This window comes from Pseudorca crassidens, chromosome 3 (assembly GCF_039906515.1).
Source record: "Pseudorca crassidens isolate mPseCra1 chromosome 3, mPseCra1.hap1, whole genome shotgun sequence".
Taxonomy (NCBI): Eukaryota; Metazoa; Chordata; class Mammalia; order Artiodactyla; family Delphinidae; genus Pseudorca; species Pseudorca crassidens.
In genome coordinates, this window is record NC_090298.1 from 92,006,281 (window position 1) to 92,020,158 (window position 13,878).

Here is a 13,878-nt window from a genome sequence, read left to right on the forward strand (position 1 = left end):
AAAAGAGCAGGAGTACACCTACCACATATTAAATTACTGTACAAAGCCATTATAAGTAACATAGTATGAAGTCAACTGTACTGTACAGTAAGTTAATTTCTTAGTTCTGATCATTATACTATGGATATGTAAGATGTTAACATTAGGAGAAGCTAAGTGAAGGGTACATGGGAACTCTCTATTATTTTTCCAACTCTTTTGTAAGTCCAAAGTTATTTAAAAATAAAAAGGCTTTAAAAAGCCGTAATAGGACTTCCCTGGTGGCGCAGTGGTTAAGAATCCGCCTGCCAATGCAGGGGACATGGGTTCGAGCCCTGGGCCAGGAAGATCCCACATGCCGCGGAGCGACTAAGCCCGTGCGTCACAACTACTAAGCCTGCGCTCTAGAGCCCAAGAGCCACAACTACTGAGCTCGCATGTCACAACTACTGAAGCCCGTGTGCCACAACTACTGAGTCCACGTGCTGCAGCTACTGAAGCCTGCACGCCTAGAGCCCGTGTTCCACAGCAAGAGAAGCCACCACAATGAGAAACCTGCACACTGCAATGAAGAGTAGCCCTCACTCGCCACAACTAGAGAAAGCCTGTGCGCAGCAACGAAGACCCAATCTAGCCAAAAAATAAATAAAATTTAAAAGAAAAAAAAAAGCTATGATATTGGCAGATGAATAGATCAACCAAGGGAACACATTTTTTTTTTTTTTTTGGCAGTACGCGGGCCTCTCACTGTTGTGGCCTCTCCCGTTGCGGAGCACAGGCTCCGGACGCGCAGGCTCAGTGGCCATGGCTCACAGGCCCAGCCGCTCCGCGGCATGTGGGATCTTCCTGGACCGGGGCAGGAACCCGTGTCCCCTGCATCGGCGGGCGGACTCTCAACCACTGCGCCACCAGGGAAGCCTGGGAACACATTTTTTAAAATTCCATAAGTAAATATATGTAAATTTAGTCATAATAAAGGTAGCAATCTCAAACACACGCGAAAAGATGAACTTTAAATAAACGGCAACGGAAACTGGACAGCCATGAGGAAACTGACAAAACTGCACCTTTCCTTATACTACACAACAGGGTAAATTACAAAAGAAACAGGGATTTAAATGTTTAAGAACATTACGTGGCATTTAAATCATGGAAACAGTTCTGTTTTTAACTAAAGATACTTAAATGGAATATACCTGCTTCCAAGAAGGCTATTATGGAGCAAATGAACATTTTAATTTTACCTGATTAGTTAATGGGTAAGGCACATGGAGGGCCTGTTGGAGCTCTGAAGTGATGATGTCTATTACTAGACTAGGAGTGACAGATTGGGTTCTTAGGTTCCTTTAAACAAATGCGAAAGTTTTTACTTGGTATAAAAGCTTAACTACTTTTAAATAAATAGGATACATCCATGCAGTGGAACATTACATTGGCATTAAAAAGAATGAGGTTGATGTAAAAACAAACCGAAAAAAGGGGGAGAAAACAAAAAAAGAGTACAGATCACTATGTCTCATACTGTCCATCTTGTTCTAGTAAAAAATAAAAGGATTGTATAAAGATAAAAATGTCATTGAAAGGATATACAAAAGTACAGTCATTGCCTCTGGAAAAAACGGTCTCAGGTCTGCTGAGAAGAAGCTTTTCTTTTCATTGTATATCTTTGTGTAAAGTTTGAAGATCAGAGCAAAAAGTTGGTTTTTTGAAAAGACTGATTATGATTAAAGAGAGAGAAGAGCCCAAACATTTAAAATGAACAAAACTCAAAGGTGGGGGGAACTGACTCGAAGAAAAAGAAAATCTTAAAAGTTCTGCAACATTGAAAAACTGGAGCAGTAGTTAAATATTTCCCCTTTCCTTCTCCTAACACAAAAAATACCAGATCCAAATGGTTTTACAGACACCTTCTACCAAACATTTGAGGAACAAAGTATTCCAACCTTTTGTTTTTTATAAATGTATTTATTTTATTTATTTATTTTTGGCTGCGTTGGGTCTTTGTTGCTGCACGCAGGCTTTCTCTAGTTGCAGCCAGCGCGGGCTACTCTTGGTTGCAGCGTGCAGGATTCTCATTGTGGTGGCTTCTCTTGTTGCAGGGGCACAGGCTCTAGGCGCGTGGGCTTCAGTCGCTGTGGCACATGGGCTCAGTAATTGTGGCTCACGGGCTCTAGAGCGCAGGCTCAGTAGTTGTGGCACATGGGCTTAGTTGCTCTGCAGCATGTGGGATCTTCCCGGGCCAGGGCTTGAACCCGTGTGCTGTGCATTGGCAGGCGGATTCTTAACCACTGCACCACCAGGAAGTCCCTAAGGTACTAATTTTCTTCTCCACACAGCTTTAGCCATGTTTCATAGGTTTTAGTATAAAATGTTTCCGTCTCTATTTCTTGATAATTTATAATTTTAATATTGATTTCCTCTTTGACTCAGGGATACTTAAAAGATTCTTCTCAATTATTAGGTGTATAAGATGACTTGTGAGTCATCCTTTTATTGCCATTGATTTATTGTTTATTAGATTGATTGGAGATTGTTGCTTACAAATGCTACCATTTTGAATTTTTTAAGGTTTGCCTTGTAGTCAAGAACATGACTAACTTTTTTAACTATCTCACTGAAATTTAAGAAAAGGGAAAAGTGTACAAAGTTCTCAAAGTTATATACCTATTTATTGACTGTAGCATATTATTTAAATCCTCTGCATATCTGTTAAATTTTTGTACTTGACAGGTGAAACTTAGAAAGCCTACCATTTATTGCATGTCATGTAATACAGTAAGTACCATATATTAATATATATGTAATTTAATCTTCTCAACTGTGAGGTAGGTATCACTTCCCATTTTAGAGTTAAGGAAGCTGGGACTTCAAAATGGCAAATAATTTTCGTAAAAACACAGATCATGTGGCTAAGCCAGGATTCAAACTCATATTTGTTCCCAATGCTCATGCTCCTAAAACCATGTAATACTACCTCTACATGGCTTTCATGACCTGGTGTACCCGATACCAGTCTATGTTCCAAACTTATTTTCTATTAAGTTCCAGTATAACCCTTCTCCTTAAGTAATTCCCTCTTCACCATTCCATACAAACTATTTTGTACTTCTGCTCATAATTCATCTCCTTTTTTGAATGCCCCATCCTTTTCCCCTCTGCTTTGCTACCCTTTAAGGCCCAATTCTGTTGCCTTACATAAAACCTTCCTGTCTCCTACAGCCAGTAATGAGTCTTCCTGCTGATTGTACAGTAAATACTATACAACTTGGCTTAACTGTTCTCTAATTATTCCACTTTACTTTGGCAAGTTTTGTTTTCTACCTTTAAGACAAGGTTTGTATCTAATACTTAGCTTTTGTAATTCCCAAAATGCTTTACTCAGTGACAGCCACAAAAAGATAAATACATGCAAGAATAAACAGCCATGGAGAGCAAAGAAGAGAAAAAAGAGGGCACAAATTCAGAGAATGTCCAGGATGACTTTCCCATTAAAAGAGTAAGATGATGGATTTCTCTCTATGCGATTCAAATCAACAAACATTTGAGAACTTATTATTCACAAGACACCGTGCAAATATTATAAGGAGATTTTTGTGGGTTGAATTGTGTTTCCCAAAATGATACATTGAGCCACAGGTAGCTAATCTCTGGTACCTGTGAAAAGTGACCTCGTTTGGAAACAGGGCCTTTGCAGCTGTAATCAAGATAAAGTCTTACTGGATTAGGGTGGGCCCTAAATCCAATGATTGGTACACTTAAAACAAGGCCAAGTGAGGAAATGAACACAGAGACACAGGAAAAACGCCAAGTGACAATGGAGGCAGAGACTGGAGTGAGGCAGCTGCAAACCAAGGAATGCCGAAGACTGCCAGCAACCACCACAAGCTAGGGAGAAAGGCATGGAACAGATGCTCTCTCAGAGTCTCCAAAAGGAATCAACTTTGCTGACGCTCTGATTTTGTACTTCCAGCCTCCAGAACTGTGACAGAATACATTTCTATGATTTTAAGCCATGAGTGTGTGGTACTCTGTCACAGCAGCTCTACACCACCAGGGAAAAGATAAACTGACATGTTCCTTATTCTCAAGTATCTTATTAACAGCAAATGGGTAGTATTCCAGTAGGAAGGGGAAATAGGATCCATACACAAATAAATCAGACGTTTGTGTCTCATCTTACATTCTCTTGGCTCACTTTAACTCTAGTCATTGCCGCATCAATCAGCTCACTGCAAGATATAAACTGACAGCACAACGGCTGACAGGTATCCTTTTGTTTTCTGTTCTAGTCTCAGTGACAACCCAGTGTGGGTCACCAGCATTCATGCATATACAGCCTATAAAAGAATGAACACTTGATGGGACAATCCTTGACTAAAGGGGAATGGGAGCTAGTAAATATAATTCTTTTCTTTAGATGGACAATTTTATATGGCTTCTTTAAAAGTCCCAGCTTTCAGGACTTTCCCAATTATCCAAAGCGGTGACCAACTTGAGAACACATACTGGCTGTCCCTCTTCACTATTTAACACTTTCTAAGCCACTACTCCTGTTCCTGGATCACTTCCCAAAGCAAGTATTTCGCACAAGGCCTCAAGATTCTCAGAATCTCAAGATTCTGACTTACAGGGGACCCATGCTAAGATACAACTTACCTACAATTCAGAGGCAAGTCTGGGTTCAAAAGATTGATATAGAGTCTATGGGAGTCACACCTTGCTGAGAAAATTGGAGGTAAGGGCACAAATATGGACTGGAGCTACATTGTGGCTAGCTATCTTCACAGTGTAAAGAAGATGAGATTTGGATAGAGTACCCACAGAAACGGTACGATAACAAGACTAAAAGGTACAAAGTCACGTTGCTTTAATGTTTCTCAGTTTCTATTATAAACAATGTCAGAAGTAGCTAATATACTGACAGGTAATTTATCAATTAATTAATGATAATAAAACCAAGAATCTAAAAATAGCTAGTGGAATATATATTCAATATTCAATATTCTTCATTGGATATCTGCTTACTATCTTAGTCACCATTATATACCATATTATAAACAAATCTGGTAAATGAAAATCTGAATTTACCCCAAAAAGTAACATTCATTCACAAAAATACAACTTTAAAAAAACCACTTCAGCTTAAAACAAGGAACTGTATGTGTATGTCTGAAAACAAATGAAGACCTGTATGTGTATGCCTATAGTAGACAGAACAGTGGCCCCACAAACATGTCCATGTCCTAATCCTGGAGACCAGTGAATATGTTACCTTACAAGGCTAAAGGGACTTTGCAGATGTGAACAAGTAAAGGATCTTAATATGGGCAAATTTTCCTGGATTATATGGGTGGACTTACTGTAATCACAGGGTTTTGTTTTTGGGTTTTTTTTTTTGCGGTATGCGGGCCTCTCACTGTTGTGGCCTCTCCCGCTGCGGAGCACAGGCTCTGTACGCGCAGGCTCCGCGGCACGTGGGATCTTCCCGGACCGGGGCACGAACCTGTGTCCCCTGCATCGGCAGGCGGACTCTCAACCACTGTGCCACCAGGGAAGCCCAATCACAGGGTTTTATAAGAAGGAGACAGAAAAGTCAGCGTCAGAGAAGGATATGTGAAGACGGAAAGGGGGTCGGAGTCAAAGAAAGATTTATTGTGCTGCTCGCACAAAGATGGAGGAAGAGGCCATGAGTCAAGGAATGCAGTTAGACTCTAGAAGCTGGAAAAAAGGAAGGAAATGGATTCTCCAGATAGCCTCTGAAGGAAGTACAGCACTGCTGCTGTTATGATTTTGGTCCAATGTAAACCATTTCCGAATTCTGATCTCCAGGGTTGCAAGATAATAAATCTGGGTTGTTTTAAACACTAAATTTGAGATACTTTGTTACAACAGCAATACGAAAAATGCCCTATGATCCAGTGATCCCTCTCCAAAGAATAAATTTCAGTGAAATCTCACTGACTATGTAGTGATCTTAAAATAGATCCACAATTTCTTTGACCTTATACCTTCAAAAGTGGAGCTTAATTCATCTCCTCTTGTGTGGGCTGGACTTAATGACTCACTTCTAATAAAAAGAATACGGTAGAAGTGATGGGCTATGTCATAAATGGCTTCCTTCTTGCTCTTTCTCTCCGGGATCACTGGGGAAGCCAGCTGCAATGTCATGAAGATTCTCAGGCAGCCCATCGTAGAGACCCACGGAAAAGAAGCGAGGCCTTCTGTCAACGGTCAGGAGAAACAGACTGTGAGTGAGCCATCTAGGAAGTGAATCTTCCAGTCTAGTCAAGGCTTCAGATGACTGTAGCCCTGGCTGACATCTTAACTGTAACTTCATGAGAGATTCTGAAACATATACCCAATTAAGATATTCTTGAATTTCTGCCCCAGAGAAACTCTAAAGTAATAAATATTTGTTGTTTAAGCCACTAAGATTTGGGGTAATTTATTGTACACTGATATGTAACTAAAATAGTCTATAAGAAGTCATATACAAGGATGTACACCATAGCAAAGTTTGTGGTAAAAGAGATTTGGAAAAAACCTAGGACCTTCACATCTGATAGACACTACAGAACATTAGATAGCAGAGTTAGAACGACAAACTAGATGGACATGAAGTAAAACAGGTCTTAAAAACAGTATCGAGTTAAAAATGTTCAGAAGTTATGTAAATTAAAAACATAAATTTGGGTACATATCCCCAAAGAAGTGAAAGTAGGAACTCAAACAGATATTTGTGCATCCATGTTCAGAGCAGCATTATTCACAAAAGCCAAAAGATGGAAGCAACCCAAGTGTCCACTGAAAAATGAATGCATAAACAAAATGTGGTGTACATACACTGGAATACTATTCCACCTCAAAAAAGGTGGAAATTCTGACACATGCAACAACATGGATGAAACCTGAAGACGTATCTTATATGAGGTTCTTAGGGAAGTCAAATTCATAGAGAAAGAAAACAAAATGGTGGTTGCCAGGAATTGGGGGAAGGTGAAAATGGAGAGTTAGTGTTTACCAGGTAGAGTTTCAGTTGGGGAATGTGAAAAAGATCTGGAGATGGACTGTGATACACTCACAACAATATGAATGTACTTAATGCCACAGAACTATATATACACATAAAAATGGTTAAGCTGGTAAATTTTATGTATGTATATTTTACCACAATTAAAAAACCCTCATTAACTATAAAAAAGACAAAATGCGGGCTTCCCTGGTGGCGCAGTGGTTGAGAGTCTGCCTGCCGGTGCAGAGGACATGGGTTCGTGCCCCGGTACGGGAGGATCCCACGTGCCGTGGAGCGGCTGGGCCCGTGAGCCATGGCTGCTGGGCCTGAGCGTCTGGAGCCTGTGCTCCGCGACGGGAGAGGCCACAGCAGTGAGAGGCCCGCATAACGCAAAAAAAAAAAAAAAAAAAAAAAAAGACAAAATGCTAAATATTTCACAAGAATTAACGCATATTTAAGAACATATGTGAATGAGTGCCTACAAGGGGAGTGGGAATAGGGCCTGGGAATAAAGGGGAGAAGGCTTGCCTTTTATGGACTGATGTCATGATTTGATTTACAAAAACAATTTTCAAGAACGTATCTATTATATAACATATGAGATGTCACCTATACCAAAAACAAGAAACCGTCTAGGTAGCTTTCCTTCTAAGAGGTGAACTTACAGAAATCAAGAACCACAGATTATTGACTATTGGAACTAGAAGATCTAGAAATCACTTCATCTAACCTCATTTTACATTCAAGGCACTTAATACTTCAAAACTAATTTGCTTTTTAGAATTATCTGCTATTCCAAGCAGATTTTACAAGGCATGGTGTTTCAAAGAGCAAACCATCACATTCTTTCAGTTAGAAGACATTTTAGATGATATAAATCTTTAAAGATCCTAGGAGTAGCCAAAGCAATCAGTGTTTTCAATGCAATAGCAATAATATTTCACACAGTTCTATTGTAAGTTTCTTAGAGGTTAGTTTCCATGTCTTATTTGACTCTCCTGAACCTTTATAGGTCTGGCATTTAGTAGGTACTCAAATGTGTAGTCAATGTATTTCCTCAAGTCATCTTTTCTATATTATATTGCCCTATCCTATCTTATGTGCTATGTAAAATTCCAGAGTGTAGTATCAAAAAAAAAAAAAAAGAAAAAGAAAAAAAGAGGAGGGAGGTCAAAATTAAAGAGAACATTTAATATAAAAGGACTGTTAAATTATGTGAAATTAGAAAAAAAATAGAGAAAAATGGTAAAATAAAAATCCAAAGAGCAATGCATGAAAAGACTGCAATTAATAGCTTTGATTCAGTTCATAGACCTACTTATGAATGTTTAACTTTTGAACTCCTTAATAGCTCAATTCTGGCAATATCAATTAACAATGAATAATTTCAAAGACCAACAGTACAGTCTTATATTAGGTATTTCATAATGCAAGGGGAAAGAAATCAACTTTTCTTACTTTAGTTCTTTATTTCTTATTTAATTCCAAAAAATATCTCTATCTAATACTGTTCTGTTTAGTTGAAGTTTAAGTTGATTAATAAGATGATAGTTTCATAGCGTTAGAACAAAATAGAAGACTTACGTTCTTTACATCCTTATACAATACATGACCTTGGATAAAGTCACAACATATGCAATTAGGAATAATCTAACGTTTAAAATGAAAATAATGCTACATTGAGCTGTTTAAATCATAAAATAAGATAATTTATGTAAAAATAAGAATCATAAACTCTCAAAAACTATACCAATTGGAGTTCAAAGAAATGAATGGTATTAGCTATTAAACTTCACTTGAAAAAATTGTTTTAAATTATTGAAAAAGTATCTTGAAGGATCTTCTGGAAAATTTGGATATACTGCAAAAAACAAACAAATAAATAAATAAATTTCACTTGAAAATTTAATGCAACACCTTTAATTCTAGGTACAGTTTCCATCAGATTTTAAAAAGAGATCCTAAGAACTATTAACCCTGATACCCATAACTAAACAATTCTTAAAGCAAAAATAGTTTTAAAAATAAAGAATAAAATCGCTTATTTATCAGTGAAAACTTTACATAGTCTAATTTTATTCCAGTCCAATTCCTTATTATCTTGAAAAAAATTACTGAAACAAAAATTATAGGTTCTTTCAAGACTTTCTATTACATAAACACTACTTAAGAGACATTGATCCTGGAGGGCTTTACAAAGCCACTGCCACCCTGTTCAGAGAGTAGGGAGGTGTGACAAGCTGGCTACCATAAATAGGCATTAAGATAAGGCATTTAAAACTACTCAATCTGAAAACTTGTTTTTAGACATTTAATGAAACAAAAATACAGTGCAACGGAAACAGTCTATATCAAGAGTATATCTTATGAATATTCACTAAACAGAAATACATCTAAAAGAAAAATCATACTGCTTTAATTTGAAATATTTGCCTATAGACTTTATTCAATGATATCTAAAACTGACCAGAGTAATATAAAATTACCTAATAAACACAGACCTTAAATATTAAGCCTATGAAAAATTTACCACTGTAACTTTTCACAAAGTGATTTACATTATAAAGTGATTTACTCTTGAGTAACCTAATTAATAGCATAAAGCTATACTAACAAAGGAATAGATCCACTGCTTCATACATAATTTATTAAGATTTCCTATAGGATTTATTTAAAGCAAAGAATTTGAGCATCTCTTTTGTGATACAGAATCAAAGTGTCTGATAAATTCCACTGTCAAAACATTCATAGCCTGATATTCTTCCTACTTTAAAAAACTAAGTTATTCTTTCCATCCAGGTTGTAATGATATGATAAACTATGGCTTTTTGTAAATAGACTTCTACCACCAGCATTGCTGCAAGGGTTCTTATTCCTCTGCAGTTATCTTTCCAGCCTGGGAGGGAGAAAAGCACTGCTGCAGTCATCTGCAAAAAGGCATTACATTGCATCTTAAAACTAACAAAGACACTGGTATCTCTTTGCCACCCTATTCACTGGCAGTTCACTTAGAACTGCAAAAGCAGGCACTTTTGGTAACCCAAATTTCACGGATCAACCAAAACCACCACTGAAGCTCTGCAGTACCTGCCTCCACCTCTTCCTCCTCTCCCAAGGAGCCCTTTCCACTAGGTTCATAACAGCCATCAGCAGCAGCTTCGTAACCCCTCCCCTGGCTACCACTGCATGTGTCCTTGTGGCCAGGGAGGAAAAGAAGCCTTTCAGTGGGCTAAAGCTTTTGCTCCTCACCATGAATATGCTCCATTCTTTGTTGTCCTCTACCCGTTTCCTTAGATACTGTTATTCCACTCGACTCTGTCAACATGCATTATAAAAACAAAACCTCCTTCTAGCTTCAAAAACAGCTCTTTCTCACCAGACTCCCCTTAACACTCCTACCCCTCCCCCCCTTCTTCCTCTTCTGTCAAAAACCCTGGATCAGAAGCACAGGAAATCCATCTCCTGTGCTGCAATGGTGGGGGGGTGGGGGAGACGCCCCTGCCTCCCCGCTTGGCATGTGGCATCAGATTCTGTGCCAAGGAAAGACCATCGGCTTTACACAGTGCAAGGGAAAATCGCCTCCTTCTCCCCCGGCAGCTAGCCGGGCCATCGTAGCTCCAGCACCTACCCCATTTCCGAGCTCAGCAGCACCTCCATTCCGTCTCCAGTGACACCCAGGCGGGCTGCGCCAATACAGCCACATGTCGGTCACGTGTGCCCACGCCCAGCCAATCGGAGGGTCCCCGACGGGAAAGGGGAGCGCCCTGGTCCGCATCCAGCGGATTACACAGCTGCTTCACGCTCCGCTTCCCGACCCGCACTCCCGACCCGCACTCCGCACTCCGCAGCAGGACATAGGGCCCGGCCCCGCCCCGCCCCGCCCCACCCCACCCCAAGGCTCCAGCCCTAGCCGGCACTTAGTGCTCACCGACTCCACCTCCGGGCAACCCTCTGGAGCTGATGGAAGCAGACAAGCATAATGCGGGTGGGGTGGGGGGAGGCCCACGGAGCAGGAAGATTAGCACAAGATACTGGCGGTGGGTGGGTAATAAATTACATCTCATTCGCTATTTGCTAAGATATACATGCTTGCAACACAGAGAAAAAGAATTTCACTAAATGTATTAAAACGAATAATTTTACATTACGTATCACCGATTTGTTAGGTAAATCACTGGAACTGTGTTTGAATTAAAAATACAGTCTCCAGAAATGCTATGGTGGCAGTAGAAAAGAGTAGTTGAGATCAGAATCATGGAGCCACACAGTCTGGACTGAATCTTTGCTCCCGTCACTTACTAGCTGTGTGACTTTAGTCACTTTCATTTCCCTTGCAAAACGGGAGTAGAAATGTTGAATAGAGAAGTTAATACATAGGAAGCAGTATTTGGAGCAGACCCTGACACAGTAAATGCTGTTATTCACTACTAATCTGAGACTTAAATATTTTAATGCAAATTCTGCATTTCACTTAAATTTAACCAAGTGAAGCTTGAATTACTAATTTTTTAAAATAAATTTATTTTATTTTTGGCTGCACTGGGTCTTCATTGCTGAGCGCGGGCTACTCTTCGTTGCAGTGCGTGGGCTTCTCATTGCCGTGGCTTCTCTTGTTGCGGAGCACGGGCTCGAGGCACGCGGGCTTCAGTAGTTGTGGCATGTGGGCTCAGTAGCTGTGGCTCGCAGGCTCTAGAGTGCAGGCTCAGTAATTGTGGCACACGGGCTTAGTTGCTCTGCGGCATGTGGGATCTTCCCAGACCAAGGCTCGAACCCGTGTCCCCTGCATTGGCAGGTGGATTCTTAACCACTGTACCACCAGGGAAGTCCCTGAATTACTAATTTTTATGAGTTAGAAGGACAAAATCCAAATTGCCAAGAATTTAAAGTGGATTTAAATTCTGTTTAAATGGGGATGGGGGTGGAATCAGTTTTCATGATCTATTTCAAATTTAAAAGGATACTTAACTTTAGGTTTTTTAATGAAATGTATTTACTATAATCTTTTAATTTTTCAAATTAATAGCATGAAAAGCAGCAAGCAAGCTATTAAATAGCACACTTGGAGCAATTTCATTTTATTAAAAATGGTATAAATTAGAAAAGTAATAGACAAATAGCAAAATGCTCCTAGATGTACACACAATGGATGGTTCACAGTGGTTATCCATGGAAGGTGAGATTATGGAGTGATTGCTGCTTTTCCTTTCTGCTGCTGGGTATTTTTTTCTTTATCTCTGTATTATAATGCCTAATATATAGCAAATACCCCCTAAATATTTGTTGAATGAACAAATGAACAAACATCAATCACATATTACTAGTAATTTACTAGTAAGTAGAAAAATTATATATTACATAAAAGTTTAAATATATTTAGAAACACTTTCCCTTGATATTTGAAATAAAGGAAACATAAATCAATTTGGTTCTATCTTAAATATCCCTTTTGTCAAGATGACTTAGTTTTACAAAAGGCTTTCAAGATTCTCTTACTGAAAGTGCATGATTTATTGAACAGGACTTATTTATACAGTCATCAACTATTTGTGACAAATTCTGAATAATTTCTCATAAGGCCTAAAACTTCTGGAAAGTAAGAATACATTTTAGAAGCTCCTAAAAATAACTTCTTAGTACCCTAAGAAACAACTCTATTACTCTTGACTCAGACTATGACTCAAGCTATTATTTAGTATACCAGTTTGTAGCCAAAATATTTGTCTAAATTTTTATTACATGTGTGGTAACAGTTAGTGTTTCAAATGACAAAATTTTAAAGAAAGCTATGACCATTATATGTTCACCGATCAATAAAACTCAAATCAATCAAAAAGCAAGCCAATCTAAAAACTACATTTTACAATGTGGCCAACTGAATTTTTTCAGTAAAATTTTCAAACCAGTTTTCTCAGATTCCACAAAAGTTTAATTTGAATTTTGTATTAAAAATATACTTAGGGCTTCCCTGGTGGCGCAGTGGTTGAGAGTCCGCCTGCCGATGCAGGGGACACGGGTTCGTGCCCCAGTCCGGGAGGATCCCACATGCCGCGGAGCAGCTGGGCCCATGAGCCATGGCCGCTGAGCCTGCGCATCTGGAGCCTGTGCTCCGCAACGGGAGAGGCCACAACAGTGAGAGGCCCGCGTACCGCAAATATATATATATATATATATACACACACTTAGCTATTTTTAAAACTACAATTAAAAACATATACAATCAAAATGTTTTAGACCAAATTTGAAAACAATGGAGGTCACTGAAGCATTAATTTGTGCTACTAGGTTTATATGTATCTCAGAATAAAGCTCCTGCCATCCCTATTTGTATAAAAATGTTATTATTCAGGCTACATACATATGTATGCATTAAAAGTATTTTCTGATCAAAATTTGCTATAGAAATAAATTGTACATTAAGGCTATTATAAGACTGTACTGACAAACATGCCCCTGATTTCAAATATCTGTGCTCATTATGATTAGCTTTACTGTTTTTAATAAATATTCGTAAGTAAATGTTATAAATATGAACACATAGTGCACCTTAAAAAAATAAACAACCTCTGAACCTTCTGTAACTTAAAAAAAATTGATGACTCAAGAGAAATAATAGGATTCTTAAAGTCTTAAATCCTTCATTCTATTTTAACATGAACCTGTTAGGCTTAATTTAAGACTTGTGATTTTAAAAACTGATAAGAATATGGGCAACAATATCAACTAGAATAAAAAGAGTTAAAATCAGTGCTCTGAATTCAGTTATCTCAACTCGTACTTTAATACTTAACTCTTTCTTTACTGGAGACCTCAGATACATTGATAGCAGAATAAAATATAGATTTATGCCTACAAAGAGATCAACGAAAGTCTTTTTCTTTAAAAATAAT

General features: G+C 38.5%; 1 protein-coding gene across 19 annotated transcripts in view; it reads right to left on the reverse strand.

Moving 5' to 3' along the window:
- Positions 1–13,878, reverse strand: part of APC (APC regulator of WNT signaling pathway) — a 139,394-nt gene that overhangs the window by 95,246 nt on the left and 30,270 nt on the right. For 7 of the 19 annotated variants that reach the window (XM_067731442.1, XM_067731436.1, XM_067731434.1 and 4 more), the window contains exon 1: positions 10,620–10,736. The exons of 11 other annotated variants lie outside the window; for them this stretch is intronic. Coding sequence is in view for 1 of the 8 variants with exons in the window: in XM_067731425.1 (XP_067587526.1) it covers positions 10,620–10,766 (147 nt within the window). In the remaining 7 variants the exon portion in view is untranslated. Of the gene's footprint in view, positions 1–10,619; positions 10,800–13,878 lie in introns of those variants that run through there. One more of the 19 variants, XM_067731425.1, reaches the window with a different exon arrangement.